Source organism: Sabethes cyaneus, chromosome 2, assembly GCF_943734655.1.
Source record: "Sabethes cyaneus chromosome 2, idSabCyanKW18_F2, whole genome shotgun sequence".
Taxonomy (NCBI): domain Eukaryota; kingdom Metazoa; phylum Arthropoda; class Insecta; order Diptera; family Culicidae; genus Sabethes; species Sabethes cyaneus.
Window position 1 is genome coordinate 105,211,899 of NC_071354.1, and position 21,249 is coordinate 105,233,147.

The window sequence follows — 21,249 nt, forward strand, 5'->3', positions numbered from 1 at the left end:
AGTGTAGACCCGTTACCAGCGTTTCTCGGTCAGCGACTTTATTGATCTACAGCAATCCGATTTCTCGTTTGACTTCTTGGAGAACAGGTGCTGGGACATTATTGTCTTCTATGGGCACTTTCGTGTCGCCTCCTTGTGCAACTTCGCCATTGAGGTGATCATCGAAGAATTGAGGATCAGGGTAAAGGTAAACTGGTTTCTAGTTCGACGCCATATGTGGGATCCTCAAACAAATAGTCTCTCATAGGTGAAAGCTCTGAAGTTAAAGCTAAACACTTAACACTAACGATAGTGTCAGTATCGCTAGTGTTTCAAGACTGCTGCGTCTTGCCCAACATCGTCTTCTGCTTAGTCGGTTCGCGGTTTTCACAACACTGGCGAGTAATGTGGTCTTAGGAGATGGTACGCCGTATTGCCAAATTGCCGTATACTTCACAGAAAATGGAAATTGTGGATGATAACCAGTAGCGAACTTTGCGAGGCACAATCGTTCAGCTGTGATAATATTTTCAGAATGCGGGTGTAGATCCACTGGGATTCGGGTACGTTCCGTTAAGTAAACTGGAGACCCAATGTATACAGTCATCTCGCCTAATTTTTTAAATGAGAACACAATTTGCGAGTGTGAAAGTTACCTGGGCGACTCAGGTCACATTTCCAAACATTGAAAACTAAATTTGTGCTTATGGTAAGAAAAGATTGTATATTTACCTCCATATGTATATTCTGTACCGAACCACTTTTCCTTCTTATCATAAACGATGCCTTTGAACGGTTTAGATGAAGAGATCATTATATTGAAATTCGGCAGATTAAGATTATTTATAACTGCTTGAATTTCATCTGCATCATATCGGAAGTACAGCTCAGATCCTGTAATAATATCCTTTGATGGGTAGTATCGCATATTTACTACCAATTCTTCCACATTGTCGCTAGCATCTTTCTCTTTGCGATAGCGAAACGAAGTACCTTCTATTTTTTTCAGTTCTTCGTAAAGCCACTCTACAGGACCTGTCTTTTTTAGTAGCCTAATGTAGGAATAGATCGCTCTCAAAATTTCTTCTACATTATCTAATCCCTTATCAGTCATAGTCACAGACACAGAGAAAAGTGTAAACAGAGAATTCTTCTCAAATCCGTAACTCGCACCAGTCTGTACTTCAGAGGCTAATGTTCTGGAATTTGCTTATTTAATTTGATATATTATTTTAATATGATTGCAAAGGTTATACCTATTCCTCAAATAGCTGGTTAAACTATTTTTGCCTTCATATCCTAAAAGGTAAGATAAATAGTCTACTGGTTTTACTTCGTAGTCCTGTTGGAAAAACATATATTCATATACGAAATCACTCGAAATGTTGATAAAGTTACCCTTATACTTGCCGGTAAACACCACGTAACATCCAACTTACATATGTTAGACTTTGGTTTCATGAAAAACACTTTATTATAAAAATCCGGTTTGAACGCATTACGTTCATTGAATGCTGAAAAATCTTCTCCTGGAAGGTTGTTATTTGGAATATTCGAGAAGTACTTCACAGTTAATTCTTCAAGACTATCCAAGCTCATTCTTGCTTGAATGGCAAAATGCATTCTATGCGCTGAGTAATGGCGTTGCTGAAACTTGTGTAGAATTTCGCGCAGTTCGTCTTCCGTTATATTTTCTTTTAAAGTGCGTAAGTTTCCCCACGAAAATAAACTACTGGGATGATCGTCCATTCCCAGCGAGCCTAGCAGCTGCTCTCGCATAGAAGAAAAGCTATTAATGTTAGTTTGAAACTCAGATTCAACCGCGTCACTTTCCCGACAGATAGAATCACGCAACATTAATGGAGATGCGAATAGATTTGAAAATCTGTCCAATGCACCGTCCAGGTACATTTCGTCAATCTCAAAATAGAAGGTCGTCTCTTCCAAGTCAGTTATTGCGTTATCAAAGCCTCCACATTTCTTAAAGTTGAAAGGCAGGTCATATTGTATTCATAACATAGTAATAATATACTTACGCTAATGTAAGAATCATACTCGTTTTCAGTAGGGTATTTGCTGCTGCCCATGAAAATCATGTGCTCTAGAAAGTGTGCTAATCCCTGTACGGCACGTGGATCACTAAAGGATCCTACGCCGATTGACAAAGCTGCAGCAGCAAGCTTTTCTCCTTCTTGATCGCTGTTGGTCTCTCCAAAGCTTTCGTTCAACGTGTTTCCATTTGATGATTGACTGCTGCTTTCATCATCGCTCTCTTGTTGAGTGTCTGTATCGCTCTCTACCGCTGTACTGTTTTCGGTCAATCGTGAAGGTCCTACCGGATCTGAGATCAATAAAGCGTGAAATCCATTCGGCAGGACAATAGACCTGCAGAGAAATAAAAGAAATAAAAATTAAAATAATAACGGATGAATAAACTTTTTAAAGAAGAAAAGATTGGAATTGTTGTTTGTTGATCATGTAAGTAACGTGTTTCTTATTGTTGTTGTTCTTGTGTTATGAATATATGCCAAGCTAAGTATGGTACGTGCAAATTTGTATAAAAAGTAGTAATTGTTTATGCTATGATAAAGTTTTTTTATTCTTATTAATACCATCACACCCACAATAAATGGCTCATGGAAATAATTTGAATTATTTCTATTCATAAAAATATTTTAAATTATTTTTTTCTCCGTATTAACATTTGCAAAATGTTAGAGATATCTATTGCAAATGTTGAATCGACTAGGTACTGTTCCAGAAAGTGGAGCATGAACCAGTACTCTACAGGATAGTGTAGGATTCATTCTTATGAAATAGATAACAGCGTAGCCTTAATTGGTTTAATCAGCTTTTCGGAACAGCCGTTGCCGCCCACCGCCCTTTACGGTCGATGGTATCATACGCAGCTTTGAAATCACTGCAATAATTATGCGTGGAAACTATGTATTTATGGATTCTGATGATCTGCAGTAGCGTAAATATTTTATCAGTTACTGATCGTCCTCCAACGAACTCGGGAAAGCACTTTATCAGCGGCATTGAGGTTCTCGCAGTCCAGCTTGTTGCCTTTCTCTTAACGTTTGGGTAGACAACTCCATCGCTCCACGCTGATGCAGACCAGTGGCCAGTTCTCCCGAGCTATCTTTTTTTCCTGTGTGTACTCATTACTGCGACCAGTATAGTTGATCTATTGTGATATCGCCCGGGTGTTTGCTGTATGACCTGCACTGCATTTCTTTTTGTTATAATCGCTATTGAATGAGCGATATGCTTATTAAATTTTATGCGTGTTTGTGTGTATTGGAGTTTACCCTTCCTTCAAAGCTTGATCTACTTTACCCACTTATTCCTCACTGCACTGCACACCTATGCTAAAGCCATTTGACATCGAATGGCTTGATTCTACTAAGATTCGAACCCACGACCACTCGCTTGTCAAAGCAGACTCGGTAACCTTGCGGCTACGGAGCCCCCTCGAGCTATCTTAGTAAGCTTCTCTCTGGAGCTCGACAGCTGCTTGATGGCCTCCTTAACAAGTTTGCGGTACTGTCGAAATTGTTTTCCCCGCTACCATGGTTCTCTGCTTGAGAGCAATTAAGGTGTTTATCGAAAGGCTTCTTTCTCCTTTCGGTCACCCCATATTGTCCAATCAGATACTGCCATTCATATCCTCACAGCTGTTCTAACTCCACACACTTTTGCTCTTCCAGGGAAGTTTTGGGTTAAATGCATCTCCTTTTGCCTGTCTCTTTCCACACTCTGACGACTGCTATTGCATATCATTGTATGCAGCTTTTTCTTCATTGACCCTTATGACCCTCCTACATCATTAAAATGTTTAAGCTAGATGATTAAGTACTTGTGAATGTTCATATATCAAATAAGATGGTTTAATAACAGTTCGATTTTTATGAGCGGCCTGAACAGAAATTTTACTTAACAATTCGCTAGCATTCATCCTGCTTATATTTATTTGTTTATTGATTATAATTTATCTGATTTATTAATTATGATTTATCTGAAAGTATAGCAACACAATATATAATATTCTAAACGATACACAATAATATTTTTTACAAAAATTTATGAGACGGCGACACGCCAAAGTCGAATAAATCCTCCACTCTGCAAAAGGTACGCACGCTGGAGGCCAACGGTTCGTTAAATCCAACGTCGTTCGATGGAAGCTGAGCTGAAGCAAACCAGTAGATCGAAGGGTGCGTTGCACGGCACGGAAGTTCAGCTGCGATAGAATTCTCGGGCTGTCGATTTCACCATTAATCACTGTTAGCATAAGTTTGATTAATCGTGTTTACCTTGTTAAAATTTAGAGTGTAAGCAGTAGCTAAGAGAATAAAATTAGAAGTTAGTGAACAGCGTACGCGTGTGGGTGATCTTTTATTTCGTCTCGTGAAGTAATACAGTCCATTCAGAACGTATTCACCAAAACAATCACCTTAGCTACAAAAATCGCTTGCTCGATCTTTCTGTGTCGTTCAAGAGCCAAGAAGGCGGCAGCGGTCGGGATACGGGGGCAAATTCACTGGATCACGCCAAGGTAGATTTCGTTGTGCGAACCGGATAAACCGTTTTTGTACCCGTTCAATTCTCAAGTTCCATACAAGTTGTTGAGGACACCACACTAAACTAGCGTATTCGAGTAGCGGAGGAACCAGCGAACAATATAAGGCCTTCAGGCAATAAGGATCGTTGAAATTCCGAGCAATTTTCGAAATAAAGCCGAGCTGACGTGTTACAGTAGTGATCACATTTGTGCGATGTAAATTGAAGAAGAGCTTGGCATCCAGCAAAACACCTAGGTCGCTAACGTGATCTACTCTTGCTAGTTGCTGGTTATCAATTTGACACTGGAACACTATTGGGTTCACTGTACGGTGAAACGTAATAACATGGCATTTAGCGATACTAACAAGTAACCAGTTCTACGACACCAGCATACGAATACGTTCAGCAGCTCTCATAATCAGTGACAGTCTTCAATGGATCGTACGGGCAGATAAAGTTTCAAATCATCGGCATAGACAAGTTTTACGCGAACGCCAAACAACAAAGTAACATCGTTGAAAAATAGTGCAAATAACAGAGGCCCCATGTTACTGCCTTGTGGGCCACCAGACTTGTTGGTAAACTCAGCAGAGCAACATTTGTTGAGTTTTACACGCAGAACTCTATTGCGCAAGTACGAACTCAGCAATATGAGCATTAATGGAGCTAGAGATCCCGACAATTCAATATTTATGAGTAGTAAAATGACTAGATAAAACACAAATTTTACCTTTAAATTCGCATAGGACAAGCAGCTCATATCAGACTTTCGGAATGGAGGCCGCAACAGTTCAATTTCAAGTTGCAAAAATAATATCTCAATTTTTAATTTTCAAATTAAATGATTTCATAAATAACGGGACCCCCACAATTTAATAATTATATGTACTAGAATAAGTTCGACTGAAATAGAAATTTTGATTTAAAATCCGTGGCCCCGACCGTCCAATTTTAAGCTGCAGAGCGGGGCTGTAGCGGCAAGGTTACCGAGTCTGCCTAGACAAGCGAGTGGTCGTGGTTTCGAATCTTAGTAGAACCAGGCCATTTGATGTTAAGTAACTTAAGTATGGGTTTATTCTCAGGCCCCTCCACATCCTTCCTACTACATTCTGCATTTACTAACAATGATGAAGCCTCTTGTCAGGGTAAGTTTTAAGAGTGGTACTTGCTTGAGGTGCGAATGAAGCCTCTTGTTCAAGGGCAAATTATAACTTGTTCCATTACCGGGTTCTAGGCACAAGATTGGTAATGCAAAAAGTAACAAGAACCACATACAGAGATACACACATACTTTCGAATGAAGCCATTTTCCAAGGACAAATTATAACTAGTCTCCGCACTTCCTGGCTCTAGAGCTCTATTTGAAAAGTAGTAAGAAGCGTAAAAGGAAAAAAGGGGTGGAAACACCGACACTTTAACCACGGATAATAAGCAGTTAGCTCACTCTATAGCGATACTATTTATTTATACGTTATAGGCGTATATATTATAGGCATTTAGGCATTATAGGCATAGTTTGGACACATTTGGATTTGATTTTGCCGTGAATGTCCTATGTTTAGGGTACGGTAGCACGGTAGCACGGGGCACGGTAAGACATTTTCAGCCCATTAAGCGATGGCATTTATTTTTCGACCTATGGCCTAGTTCTAGTGGAAGAACAGGTGGTTTTGACGTTCTTTGAATGAAAATAGTAGATTACTTACAGTCTTGAGAAAATAGCTATAACATATTAAAATTGTGTGTCGGCAAAGTATTTTTATTGGTGAAAGAAAAGGCAAATAGGCTGAATTTAGAAACCTGCTGAAAATACCCTCCCGTACCCTACGTGACGTAGATTATAAACAAAATAATTATAATGATTTTGTGTAACAACAAAATGTTCTGGCAGTATTGAAAAATAAGCTTGAAGTTTTTGTTGATCGTAATAGTATTTATAGTTGCACAAGAATTATGCATATTTTGATCAATAACGTCCTTTATTGAGAAAGCTTTCTAACTGTCCTAAGCAGATAATTTGGAGATTGATATTGAACAAGAGTTTCGATTCTCCATTTTTTTTAAATAAAAGTAAGGGAATCGACCTATTTATGACAGTGCGTTACGTGAGTTTATTTGGGATACTTCCATTTTATTTTGTTGTAACTTTTCAAAACATTCATCTTATTTTCATAATGCTTCTAAACAATTGCGAGTGACTCAATTCTTTTATTGCAATACCAATATTTTATCGATCTGGTTGTATAAAAAACAAAGAGTAAAATTTATTAAAAGCATCACGTTTTATGTGTTTTTTTCACGTGGAAACATTCTTTAACGCTGTGTAGCAGCGTGCCTGTGAATATGTGTGAATATACAGTCCAAATAACACTAGTTAACAAAATAAAACAAAAAGCGTAAACTCAGTAAGCTGAAGGTGATTTTTCATGTAAAATTGGCCATTGAATCCGAAAATGAGGTCAGAAAAATTTAAAATAGGATAGTTTTTGAGATATGCACTAAAGTTGAAATTTTGCTTAAAGAAAGAAAGTACATGCACATAAATACAAATTTCTCCGACTGCGATGCACCAATTTCAAATTTCTTTTTTCCATATTAAAGAGGAGAAAATTTGCTATCGATTAGTTGAACTTCACTTTTCTCTAAGAATAAGAGTACTGTAGATATTTGAGAATTGGATCACAACAAAACAAAAAAGAACGCATTTTTTTGGAATAATTTCAACTTTATCAAAAGTTTTAGACCAGATTAAAGAATTTTAAAAATTTTGTTTTATGTAGGTCTTAAAGTCCGATAAAAAAACAAAGAAATCATGGGGTTAATGATAACAATCGGTTGAAAATAGTAGAAGTTATGACTATTTTACTAAAACAGTGATATTTGCATATTTGAATATCATGCTCATGCATACACTCTCTTACTTGTTCACATGTAACAAATACTTAATCTCTCTCTCTCTCTCTCTCATTCATACTCACATACAATAATTGTGTATTTATTATGTTTTCTTAACTATCTCGAAAAAAATTTGGAAGCGAGTGATTGAATTTAATAGTAACAATTGTGAAAATAGTAAGAACAGTAAAAAAAATGAGCGTAAAAAAGCATGTGTTTAAACGTGAAAATAATCCATAGAAACTCTGTTACACCTGGAAACTATATTTTTACAACCCCGGTTAATTTCACTGCTTCATTGCAAACTGCGTTTCGTATGTGCTTTAAAGTTGATCCTGAGAATCTTGATGAAGGTGTCCATTTATAAAGATCATGACAAGCAATTCGATAAATGTTATGCCAATTAAGACAAAGCTTGTTAGTGTTTGGATATAAAGGGGCTATTGATCAGCCGTATGATCCAGCTGAATGGCGTTTGTTCATAGATAGCATTAAGCAGATTTTGAATGTATAGGACACCGCCTCTAGTTTTTGAAGATAAAAAAAACAGAAGTTGGCGCTAGTGTTTCATCATGCGTCATGTGTGAGAATATGCTTGAAACTATCAATGTTTCCCTGTTGAATACAGTAGATGTCATTGCTTGGTAACGCATATTGTACATATTGAAAACAACCCAATTTTGCGCAACAAAAAATTTACTCAGCTTGGCAACAGCACTCTCTCTTTCATCTCAGTTTCTTTTGTGTTTACCGTTAAAGGCGGTATTACCTTTGACATTTTTGAATCAACAAATAGTTGGTAAATTGGTATATTGTTTTTGTTTATCGCGTCCATATCACGGTATTTAATTTCTTTGAATTGAAGTGTCGCAAAAGTATTCAGCTCCGGTATCAAAATCACCTTCCCGGGCTCACTGAAAAATGATAGTAAGATGCAATGGAGATGTATAGGAAAAGTTTGTTTTTTATCACAGTTAGGCAGAAGTTATAAAAATTAAGCATAACAGAGTAACTGTACAACAAATAGGCAGGTAAACATAAATAACTGAGAAATTTTGACAAATAATTCTCGATTTCCGTAGCCCATGCTACAAGAATGTGAATTAATAAATACAAAAAATACTAAACATGAGTCAAATGGCTCTCTAAAATACAGTTAAACATAATTGGAAAATTTGCTCCAACCTTAATGTTGATGCGTGTGTTTGAAAAATAAAGAGAGGAAAGATAGAGAGACTAGAGAGAGAGAGAGAGAGAGAGAGAGAGAGAGAGAGCGAGAAAGATAGATAGAGATAGATAGAGATAGATAGAGATAGATAGAGATAGATAGAGATAGATAGAGATAGATAGAGATAGATAGAGATAGATAGAGATAGATAGAGATAGATAGAGATAGATAGAGATAGATAGAGATAGATAGAGATAGATAGAGATAGATAGAGATAGATAGAGATAGATAGAGATAGATAGAGATAGATAGAGATAGATAGAGATAGATAGAGATAGATAGAGATAGATAGAGATAGATAGAGATAGATAGAGATAGATAGAGATAGATAGAGATAGATAGAGATAGATAGAGATAGATAGAGATAGATAGAGATAGATAGAGATAGATAGAGATAGATAGAGATAGATAGAGATAGATAGAGATAGATAGAGATAGATAGAGATAGATAGAGATAGATAGAGATAGATAGAGATAGATAGAGATAGATAGAGATAGATAGAGATAGATAGAGATAGATAGAGATAGATAGAGATAGATAGAGATAGATAGAGATAGATAGAGATAGATAGAGATAGATAGAGATAGATAGAGATAGATAGAGATAGATAGAGATAGATAGAGATAGATAGAGATAGATAGAGATAGATAGAGATAGATAGAGATAGATAGAGATAGATAGAGATAGATAGAGATAGATAGAGATAGATAGATAGATAGATAGATAGATAGATAGATAGATAGATAGATAGATAGATAGATAGATAGATAGATAGATAGATAGATAGATAGATAGATAGATAGATAGATAGATAGATAGATAGATAGATAGATAGATAGATAGATAGATAGATAGATAGATAGATAGATAGATAGATAGATAGATAGATAGATAGATAGATAGATAGATAGATAGATAGATAGATAGATAGATAGATAGATAGATAGATAGATAGATAGATAAATAAATAGATAGATAGATAGATAGATAGATAGATAGATAGATAGATAGATAGATAGATAGATAGATAGATAGATAGATAGATAGATAGATAGATAGATAGATAGATAGATAGATAGATAGATAGATAGATAGATAGATAGATAGATAGATAGATAGATAGATAGATAGAGAGAGAGAGAGAGAGAGAGAGAGAGAGAGAGAGGTATATTTGTGGCATGTGGACAAGTAAGAGGGCAAAAGCTTAAAGTAAGGCGGTGTCATGCGACCATGATATTCAAATGCGCAAACATTACTGTTTCAGTAAAATAGTCATAACTTCTACAATTTTCAACCGATGGTTATCATTAAGCCCATGATTTCTTTGCTTTTTATCGACCTTTATGACTCACATAAAATAAAATTTTTCAAATGCGTTAATCTTGTCTAAAATCTTTGATAAAGTTGAAATTATTCCAAAAAATGCGTTCTTTTTTGTTTTGTTGTGAATAAATTCTCAAATATCTACAGTACTATTATTCTTAGAGAAAAGTGAAGTTCAACTAATCGATAGTAAATTTTCTCCTCTTTAATATGGAAAAAAGAGATTTGAAATTGGTGCACCGCAGTCGGAGAAATTGGTATTTAAGTACATGTACTTTCTTTCTTTAAACAAAATTTGACGTTTTGTGCATATCTCAAAAACTATTCTACTTTTATTTTTTCTGACCTCATTTTCGGATTCAACGGCCAATTTTACATGAAAAATCACCTTCAGCTTACTGAGTTCATAAATGCTTTAACTAGCGTAATTTTCACGTCGAAATTATAGGAAAAGTTATGTGAATATTTTTCAACCAGGTTTTGTTGTATTATTTATGTACTAATGCGTTTACGTAAAATCAGATAGATGTTCTGATTTTTCCAATGACAATCAACTGAAAATCACGTATCTTCCTGTAGAGAAGTTTACGAGATTTTCACTTAGAAAGGACGTGTGGATTAATCCAAGTGTACTCAAATGTTTTTTGTACATACCTGTATTCCTTATTGTCGGAGAAAGATTTATCTGGCGTATCCAGATAACGGATACCGATCTCCTTGGTCACCCCATTCGCAACATCTCTGGAAGGCATCTTCAGCAGTGCGTTCGGAACTAGTTTTGAGTCAGGTGATAGAGCTCGCTTGCGTGTCATTACCGGTCTAAGTTGAGCTGAGCGAACGCAACCGTATCTCGCCAGAACAATAAAGCATGCTATCATAACCAAGAGCACATTACCTGTGCATTTTGTTGTGACGCCACGGGAATATGCCATAATTTGTCGGAACCAGGTTGAGAGCGGAAAAAAAAGAAAAACAGACGCGGATGTAAATAGACGACGAAATATGTTTACACTATGATTTAGCAAGCGAAAAAATTAAGCGGTATAAATTGAACTGTTGCTGTCAATCGTTACATGATAATGACCGCATTTTGGACCGAGCAATAACACTTTCCACAAGCTTTGGGACGTGTCTACACCACGCGCGAGTCTTTGGCGGACTGAGTTCTAGTTTAGTAACTAATACTGACGAAGCCGCTGAATACCATCATTGGGTTTATTCTATTTCTGCCTCCGTTGAAGCTAAATTATTCATTCACAATAAACCGATCAATCAGCAGCGGTGGCTCGCCACTAAAAACATATCTATTGTTGCTTCCCCCGGAAAATCTATTAAATAGTGTTGCACAGAAGATCTCTAAATACCATAGCCGCATAGTAGTAACAACAAAGTTTTACTTTTATGTAGATGGCTGCTACACTGTTCAAGCCACAAGTAAATACATTGAACTTGACTGATTTTGCCTTTCTTATTGACGAAAGTTGAGTTTTGCTGCAAAAAATTATTTAACTAAACAGTATGGAATAAATAGATTCGTTTTTAAAGCGTGGTTATGGAATAAACAAATTAACAAATCGAGCAAATATAGGTAACCTGTAATACAATATAGCAATATAACCAAATATGTAATACGCTGGATAAATTTATAAAATAGAATAAAAAAATAAAAGGAAAATATTATTTATAACAGATATAAAAAAACGAAAGTGAAAAAATTGATCAATTCAATGCGAAAAAACTGCAGATGCTTGGTAGTGCACATTTACTGGCAGGTGGATCGAGTTTTTTTCGGTGCGCGCTAAGGCTTTCTCGTAACTGCACGTGAAGAATATGTAACGGTTATGATGAACCGAAGCTGACCGATTAATCGGACCAATAATTTTAAACTGAGCACGTAATTGCGGTTCATGGCACAGTAATGATAAAATAAATTATTTATTATCAAAAGTAAAAAGACTGTACAACGAAACAGTATAAAACTAATGTTCAGCTGTATACAGTTGAATTTGATTCGACGAGGTTGATGAGCGCACAACTTTATCGTATACACACAATTCCTCCGAATAGTGATAAGGGGGTGGGAATCGACAATACATGTCTAAAGCATAGTTAAATATAACCTCTTAAAAAATACTTACAAACGGACTGCTGCAAAAAAGAAATCACAATACTTTTTTAGATAACCACCCTAATTTATTTATTAAATTAAATTGATACTGTTCATTGATTGTCAAATAATTTATCGATTTGTTGATCTTAGTGGGGCTTACAGTTATAACTAGTGAGTTCGCCTTAAAACCTAAATTAATTTGTGTTGATCTAAGATCTAATCTTGGATTAACAAACCAATTTAATAGGACATAGGGATGATATTTTTATGCCATTTAACGACACTCTGTGATTTTGTGTTTTACCGGCCTGAAAAACACCAATCCATCATCTGAAAAGGTATATACATATAGGGTAGATGATCCATTAGTTGCGCCACTAAGCACAATATAACTTCATTTTGCTTGTTTATTGAGGTATATGCTTCAATTAATGCTTGTGGGATATAAATTTATCAAATACAAGGTATTTGTCATAAGGCAAGACAATTGCTTTCGCTGTACGAGAATTTTTATAAAGAAAAAATGAATTATCCGATTCAATTATATTGTACCAACAGTTGCGCTAATGTTTCCTTAATTAAGTTTGATGTTCCTTTAATTGTGCTATTCCATATACATTGCTAGGTTGCTAAGTGAAAAAACATCGTAGCAAAACTATAAATGAGCGCCTATAGTTGTGCGCTCCAACTGCGCGTTAGATTGTGGAAAATTGGCATTTTAGCAAATAATGCTTTAATTTTAAATGGTGTAGTCTAACTATCAATACTTCTAAAAACCTGTTTTATATAATGAATGTAATTGTTTTATCTAAAATGCTACGGTGACGAAAATATGCATTAATAATGAATAGTAGCGCAACTATTGGTACTACCACAACTATTGGATCAACTACCCTAAACAAAATAATATTTATTGACAAGAAATAGTGCTAGATTTTTCCGTCTATAGCAATAGAATATGAACTACAGAGGAGTAGCCGCAGAATACAAGTTGGTCTCGGACCTTACCTAACTACCTAGCTAAATTAATTATGATTTATTTGCGAATTTGTAGGGGACGAAGAGGAAACGCATCCAATGGTAGGTATAAATCTTATGGAAATTCTCAAATAAACGTCTTATGTTATCCAAAGAAAGCATAGACGATATGTTTACGTTCCCAAGCCATGTTATTGATAAAGCTGAGAATCGGTATTAGTCATGCAAAATACTCAATGTAGTATGATTTATCTGCATCTATCTATCTATTTATCTAAATATCTATCTGTATTTTATTATTTTAATATCATTAAATTATGATGATTGGGCTGTGCTGAGTGAAGCTGCTATCTGCCGCTTATAGCGCTAGCTACCCATGATTCTAGTATGTGCTGTTGGTAGTGCTGCTAGTGTAAGCATCCGAGGATTCTCTGATCCGTTATTTTGAATTTTTCAGTAGTGCAACCTTGCTCTTTTCGAAAAAGATTTCATGGAAGGACACACTATCAAACCAAACCTCAATTAGGAAATTTTATTGAAAGGGTAAAAATTTTAGGACAATCAAGCCTAATAATGCGTTATTAGGCTATTACTAATACTAACTATCTGGTTGAACTAATTGATTTAATACCGAGGCAGACTATCAGGTCGAGGTGTTAATTTAACAGAACTTGCGAAATGTTACTGTAAATCAAGTATTAAAAAGAAGATCTCGGGCAGGCTCTGATAACTTTTGATTTTTGATTAAATCTTATTCGGTGTAGACGAGCATCACATCTTGAGACAACCAAAAGAATGAACTAGAACTTTTTATTAAATGATGTTCAATATAATATTTATTTATTTGCAGTCAATCGTGTGTAGACCGTGATACAATAATTAACCTAACCTTACACTAATGTTACATTTACACAGTTTTTGAATGTGATTATTATGAATTAAAACTGCGTGTTGCCTCAAAATATTGCTTCAATTTTATTTTGTTCATCGAGATGTCAATAAAATTACAATGCTGATTGTATAACACCTTTTCTGGGCCTAAATTTAGCATAACTGGTTCGATAACAATCATTAGCAAATAGTTTTCGAACTCGGAAGTTTCTAGAAGGCGTGTAAAAATTTAGTTTTGATAATAGTTCGGCGGCGTCAATACGTTGTGAAACTAGGTACGTCGTTAACAAATGAAACCATTGCAAATTCACGATGCGCCTTTAATGTTTCGTTATTTATAAGCTTGCAGCGGTCCTCATAAGACGGAAGAGGGAACAGGGAAGTCGTCCAATTCTAATTACGGAGTGCATACAATGCAAGAATTGTTTTTGTAGTGATTCTATTCTGTTTAAGTGTGCATTGGAAAGTGGAGACCATACCACGCTACAATACGCAAGAATTGACCGAACGTAGTGAATGTAACATGTCTTTTTGGCGTATACGGGTCTCGAAAATTATAGCTAAACCGCTTTGATTTGATTTTGATTGCACACTAGACATATTAACAGAAATGACCGGATGAAGATTATTGTAAATAGCCATTATTCGATACATGGGCCCGTTCCGGGCGTAAATCTGCGGCATAACCCTTCTTAGGTTGGTTTTGCCTTCATAGCTCGTCACCTGGCTACAAAAATATGGAGCTTGTTGCTCGCTTTACTAACAATTGTATTATAGTGATCTATAAACGTTAATTTTGAGTCTAGAATAACTCCTAAATGTCTAACTCGTTCGCATATTTGGTCTCCAACGGAGAAGGCGGTGTTAGTTTTATTGCGTTTGCTACTGAATGTAATTAGGTTGCATTTGTTCACGTTTAGTTGAAGTAAGCTCTTTTTACACCAGTTATAAAAGATTTGAATTTCATTACAAAATATATTAACGTCTGTATCATTTTTAATCTCTAAGTAAAACTTTATATTGTGCTTTGCAGCTGTACCTGGATTAATCCAGATTATTTTCTCTAATGCCAATGTATATGACAAAACAAAACAGCAACATTGCAGTTGTCACTCTTTCTCTTTCTCACTCACAGCATTTGCATTGTCGCACTTTTTGTGCCAGTCGCACTTTTAGACTGCGGTGTCCAGTAAGGTGCAAAATGCGGGATATCATCGGCATAAATAAGAATTTTTATATTCTTGAAAATGCATGAAATATGGTTAACGAATAAAATAAATAGTAGTGGTCCTAGATGAGACCCTTGTGGGACTCTAGAAGTAACTCGAATTGAGGTAGATGTCCTTCTTTTAGATTTAACTGTTTGTTGGCGGTTTGTGATTAGGGCTGTCGGTATTGGGCACTTTTGGTAAAAACCGGTATTTCGGTATTGGCGTAGAAAATACCGGTAATACCGGTAAAATACCGGTATTGGCAGATTATTCGAAATCAATAGAAATATTGATGTTTTTCAGTAAATCTTTTTATTTTGAAACATTAGCATCAGTATTGTTGCTTAGCAAAATAGAATTGAAGCAGATATAATACACTTAGCGATTTAATTCCCTTACTATAGAACGAATTTTATTGCCAACACTTCCAACAATTGAAAAAACTTCCGCTTTCATTGATGTCTAGCAAACGGCTCTAAGCACATCACGAACTTTCCTTTCATTTCTTCAAATTTGTAGTAGGGAGACCCGCCTTTAATTATTTACAAAATATCTTGTATTGTTGCTTCCAGCATAATTAATGCCCCGGTCTCCTACAGCCTCTCAACAATTTTTCTCCATCCCCAAACTGGAACTCCTGCATAACGTCATCCTCTTCATCATCGTTCATAAATACCTTCTCTTCTCTGTTATCAACCCCACTATTCCAAGATAGTGGGATGCAGATTTCATCTCCTTGTGTAATCAATGTATCACTCGAAAGACTTGAAAAATATTCCAAATTCTTTCCTGGCAAATCCTTTATTGGCAAGAATGCTCAAAACGCGCAAAGATCCCCGTATTCTGATCAGAGCCCTGCATCGTCGAAACAAACAAATGAAGCTAACTTTCCCTTACATTCGCTTCATATATGAAGTGACTTGTTTCATTTGTTGAACTGAACGTTTCGAGCAAGCTTCAGCTAAAGCTACTGACTGTGTCAAATGATGACGATTGACAGTCATGCTCGATTTGTCGATGTTGAGTAGATTAATGTAGGAAATGTTACTCAAAATCAATTCAATTGCATTTAAAGTCTAGGCTGACCTTTTTCTGAATATTTGATAGAGAAATACAAATGAAACTTTAAAACCGGTCGTCATGATGAAGTGAAAATCGTTTCAGTGACGCTGATTGAAGCCAGTTTTGAAACGAAGCGGCGTTGCTTCTGTTAAAACTGAAGCTTCATTACTTCATTGTTGAATAACAATTTACTAGTGTTGGGTACCGCTAATTCGCTAACCGAGCAATCGCGAAACGTTAATTAGGCTTCATAATTTATACTCAGACAAGACTAGCCGAATTGTTGCTGATCCGTAATACCAAATGAAGTGCCGCTATTAATTTTGAAATTAATAAACTGTAGAGCATTTTATCCATTATTATAGGGTTTGATCTTAATTTTATTAAGAAAGTAATAATTTGTACAGTGACAGATTACAATGCAAGTTGTTGTGATATGATCAAAAATAAACTGTGACTGTTAATTTGCAGTTTGCGATTAGTGATTAGCGAAATTTCCTCGATTATCGAGCAAATTGAATTAGTTAACGAATTAGCGAATTAGCGGTGCCCAGCACTGCAATTTATTATTGTAAGTGTTGTTTCTGGGCCCTGATCTTGTTTCCTAAATTCGTTATGTGAGAGCTTTGAATAATTTGGTGGCTTTTGAATATCAAGTTGTTCCAAAATAAATTGAAACGCGACGTCTGGCTTATACAATGAAACATTTTTACAGCAAAGTTACTCTACTGTGCCTTAAACGGGTTCAAGAGCTAGAATAATTTGACCCACAATTTCACTCCCTTCATTGTTAGTAGTCGAAGAATCTCGTCGGCATTAACACCAAGTTGTTTTTCTAAGAGTTTTATAATCTTTTATCAAATTTAGTTCTTATTCGAATAAGGAGTTGGAAAAAACAAGCAGATTAGAAAATACCGGTTTTTTGCCTTTCCAAAACCGGTATTTCGGTATCCAAAAATTGGCCGGTATTACCGGTACTACCGGTTAGACAGCCCTATTTGTGATATATGATTCAATCCATCATAGAAGTTCCTGATGTATATACATTTTTTGCAATTTGAAGAGAAGCATTGGTATATCGATACGATCAAAAGCCTTACTAAAGTCGGTATACAAGGCCTCAACGAGGTTACCATTATCCATTGCATTAACCGAGAAGTTAATAAACTAACCACTCCACTGTAAATTGGTTGTGTTTCATCGCCCTTTGTAAAAACTAGTTGCGTATGGGTAATTCTATTTTTTATTTGAGAGAATGCCCCCTTATTAACAATTGTTTCAATTTTTTTTTGAATACTAGAGATAATTGCAATACCTCGATAATTACAGATGTCTTATCAGCTTTGAATGCCGGCACTAAGAAAAATCTTTTCCACATGATTGAGAAATTTCCAGATTGAAGAGATATATTAAAAAGCCAAAACAGTGGAGTAGTTAGCACTGAAGCTAGTTTTTTTATGAATGCTGGAGGTGAACCGTCTGGTCCTGGGCCCTTGTCTAATTTTTTTTTTGAGGCGTCTAAAATTTCCAATACACTAGTTAGACTAACATGTAAATCATTTGGGATTTCTGGATTTCAAAGATTTCTCGGAAAAAAGTGGCAAAAAGGTGCTTGTTTTTTTGCTGTTAGTAGTTTTTTCATCCAAATGCATTCTAGATGGAAAGTTTTCCGATTTTCATTTCGATTTTGCATAGTCGAAAAGATTTTTTGGTTGATATCTTATCTCAAGCTCAGTTTTCAGTGTATTCTTTTCAAAGGCGACATTTAATGCTAGGTTTACCTGATCGCAAAGGGTCAGATAATTTGCTAAGTTATTGTTATTTTTATAGTTTTCATATATTTTGTGTGCCGTTTGCTTACGATTTTTTATATTTCTTATTTGATTGTTATACCATATTTGATGCTTTAAATGAGCCGGACGTCTTCTTTTCTTCATAGGCAGAGATGGAAAAAATCGCTTCTAGAGAGCAAGAACATGGGAGCGACTAGATTCAGATTTATTGACATCACTACTTGTAAACGACAAATACTTTGTCGCGATCTGTACAGATTATGACAAACCTCACATCAGATCAAGTCCGTAGCTTGATTGCGATGAGAAATATAACAGATGCAGATGATTGTTTGTGTCCTATGCGTGAATCTCAACACAAACAACATACGTAACCTTTTATCTAGCAGCTAGGTAAAATTTAACACTGTGATCGACTGTTAAGAAGTGGCAAGAGAAGAAAATCTTGTGATTAAAGCTAAAGATACACGGTTTGTCATGAACTGTACAGATCGTGTGCGTGTGCGTGTGGCGATAACTCATAGGTTTGATCAAAATCACTGATTTTCTAACCCTGTTCATAGGCACTTCGTCTTATAGAAAACTTCGACTGCCATTTCTACATTATCTACATCTTTTTGCAACCGATTTTGCCAATTAATATTATTAAGCCTAAATTTTAAGTTATCATAATTTGCGAACTGAAAATCATATATCTGTTCATAAGGTCACAGATTTTCATGTATAAATAACGAGTATTTAATGACAATATAAAACGCCTCATTTTTCCATAATGGGATTTGCGATTCAGTTACACAGAAGTCTTCGCCTATATTAGTAAACAACAGGTCTAGGTAGCAACCTTGCTTATTCTTTATGTGGTTAATTTGATGAATGCCCAAATTAGCAGATTTGTCAATTAATTGCAAGGTTTTGTTTTGTCCAATGACTAGGAGAAGAATGCTCCTAGCATTCAATGTCTCGATGAAATTATCGTTATCAATGTCTGCGATGAAATCAATATTGCGTTGAATGAAATCTTCGTATACGTGAAGCTTTATTTCAGAAAGGAGTTCAGATAAGACATTCGCCGTTACATTGAAGCCCAATTTAGTGCTGGCGACACAATATTGTATTAAGAATCCGTGCAGCATAGTTATCCAACAGAATTGATGCTCAAAATCGGCAAGTATCTATTTTATTAAGTTATTGGTTTTGTAGAACAGTATATTCTTATAAGCATAAATAATCTCGAATTCACTGCATTTGTTCGTTACTGTGTTCTATAATGGTGTAAATTGGAATAGATTCCTCTTGTTGAAGTGTTTTGAAAAACGAATAGTTATCCGAACAGGTACCGAACCAAAGCGATAAACATAACTAAAATGGATGCTCTTGCACAAGCTCTTGTTGAGTTTCAATTAATAACCATATTATTGACAATGATTCTGCAGCTACTATTGAATTGGGCATACCTGCTAGAGTTTAGACGTGATGTTTCTTTAATACGTGGATGGGTTTCAGTACCGATAGAACAACATACCGGCAGTTATTTCTCAGCAACGCGCTTTGCTAATATGTTTAGCGACTGATTGGAATGAACTTGATATTCAACTGGAGGTTGGTTTTGTTGATAGTGTTGAAATAGTTGGCATCCTTCATACGCGAATGGTTTTCGCCTATAAATTAACGTATTATTTGTTTCGCATGTCTATTCGACTTAGTTTGGGAAGCGTAGAATTTCATAACATAGCTGAAAATCTCACACTCTTCAGTTCTTTATCTATGTTTGCGATGCTACTGAAAACGATCACGATTTATGTGTTAAGTGTTTTAATTGACTTAAGAGTAAATGTGTTTCTTCCTCACTTGATCATATGATAGACACAGAGAACCCACCGACCCGCAAATAAAAATCCTATCTTTTACCGGTCGAAATAAGATCCGGGGGTATCTATCGTTTTCAGCTTTACCGTTTAACCCCTCTAAGGACTCCATCATTTTTAACACCGAAAAAAACACCGTGATCATACGGTTAGTTTCAAATCCCGGACAAGTTCCTTTGAGTTCAGTTTCGGACTGATTGGCTGCTTTTCGTAAAATTGTGGAAGCTTTACAGAAGAACACATAAAACTTTTGTTACCGTGTTTTAGCTAATTTTATTTATAGGTTTTTATAAATATTTTTAATTATATTAATTCGCAACGTTAAGGACGAATTGATTCGAGATTTATCTGAATGTCGATTATGCCAAAAATAAAATTTCCTGACTTTTCCAAGTTTTTTAGATGTATTTCGAATAAATAAATAACATAGCAACATAAATATGTTGTAAATTTTTAATTTCAAAGTGTTTATTTGTTGAAATTTTTATCTTCAATTATTCAATTAGCATTGCAAAACACGAAACATAAAAATTAGTTTTTCTGGTAAAAAAATGTTTTAATTCTTCTCCAAAATCTATGGTTATTAATTATTATATTACTAATCATATTAAATTATTAATTATTAAAATATTAATAATTAATATAAATATAGTAAATAAATAAAACCAAGTAGGTGCGTTTGTTTGTAAGAGATAAACTCAAGAACGGCTGGACGGAATTGCATGGTTCTTTTTTCAGTTGTTGTGTTTTGGTCTGCGTCAGGTTTATACGTAAAAAAATAATGAAAACTCACGCGAAAAGTTGGAAAATAGTAAAAAACCGATATTTAACTTTTCCCGCCATTTATCGTACAGACAATGTTTTAGATTGCTACGATTACTATCGGTGCAAATCAGCCTACACCACCAATATCAAGCGGCGTCGTTGCTGGGCAAACAAACACGTTGTTGAAGTTAACTTTGATGGAATGGTTGATTTCGTCGGATTTTCTCAGAACATCTGTTCGTTACAACTGTGCACCATTAGTTAAGAATGGTAATCTTTTTGAAACCCCAAAACTTATTGCCAAAATTCCATTGGAAACATGCGGAAAGGGTTGATTTTTCAATTCTTAGCAGTTTAGCACTCATCAGTTAAGCGGTCTGTCAATTAATCTTTGTAAAGGTAAACTCGATAGATTTAGATAACGCCCAATTTCGTCTACAGCAATTGACCGTCAAAATGATATGCAGTATATATTCAAACGAAGTCTTTCTTCTTGCTAATAAACAATTTTATGGACTTGCAAGAAAATAATAAACTTTGTATAAAGTGTTGTGGGTTCAATTTATTAAAGAGCATAGC

General features: G+C 35.3%; 1 protein-coding gene across 2 annotated transcripts in view; it reads right to left on the bottom strand.

Moving 5' to 3' along the window:
* Window positions 1-21,249, bottom strand: part of LOC128733854 (nardilysin-like) — a 55,644-nt gene that overhangs the window by 12,900 nt on the left and 21,495 nt on the right. For both annotated transcript variants that reach the window (XM_053827687.1, XM_053827689.1), the window contains 5 exons: window positions 10,650-10,890; window positions 2,016-2,364; window positions 1,378-1,959; window positions 1,236-1,321; window positions 712-1,178 (listed from right to left, as the gene is read on the bottom strand). In XM_053827687.1, coding sequence (XP_053683662.1) covers window positions 712-1,178; window positions 1,236-1,321; window positions 1,378-1,959; window positions 2,016-2,364; window positions 10,650-10,873 — 1,708 coding nt within the window. In that variant the 5' untranslated portion in view covers window positions 10,874-10,890. The remainder of the gene's footprint in view (window positions 1-711; window positions 1,179-1,235; window positions 1,322-1,377; window positions 1,960-2,015; window positions 2,365-10,649; window positions 10,891-21,249) is intronic.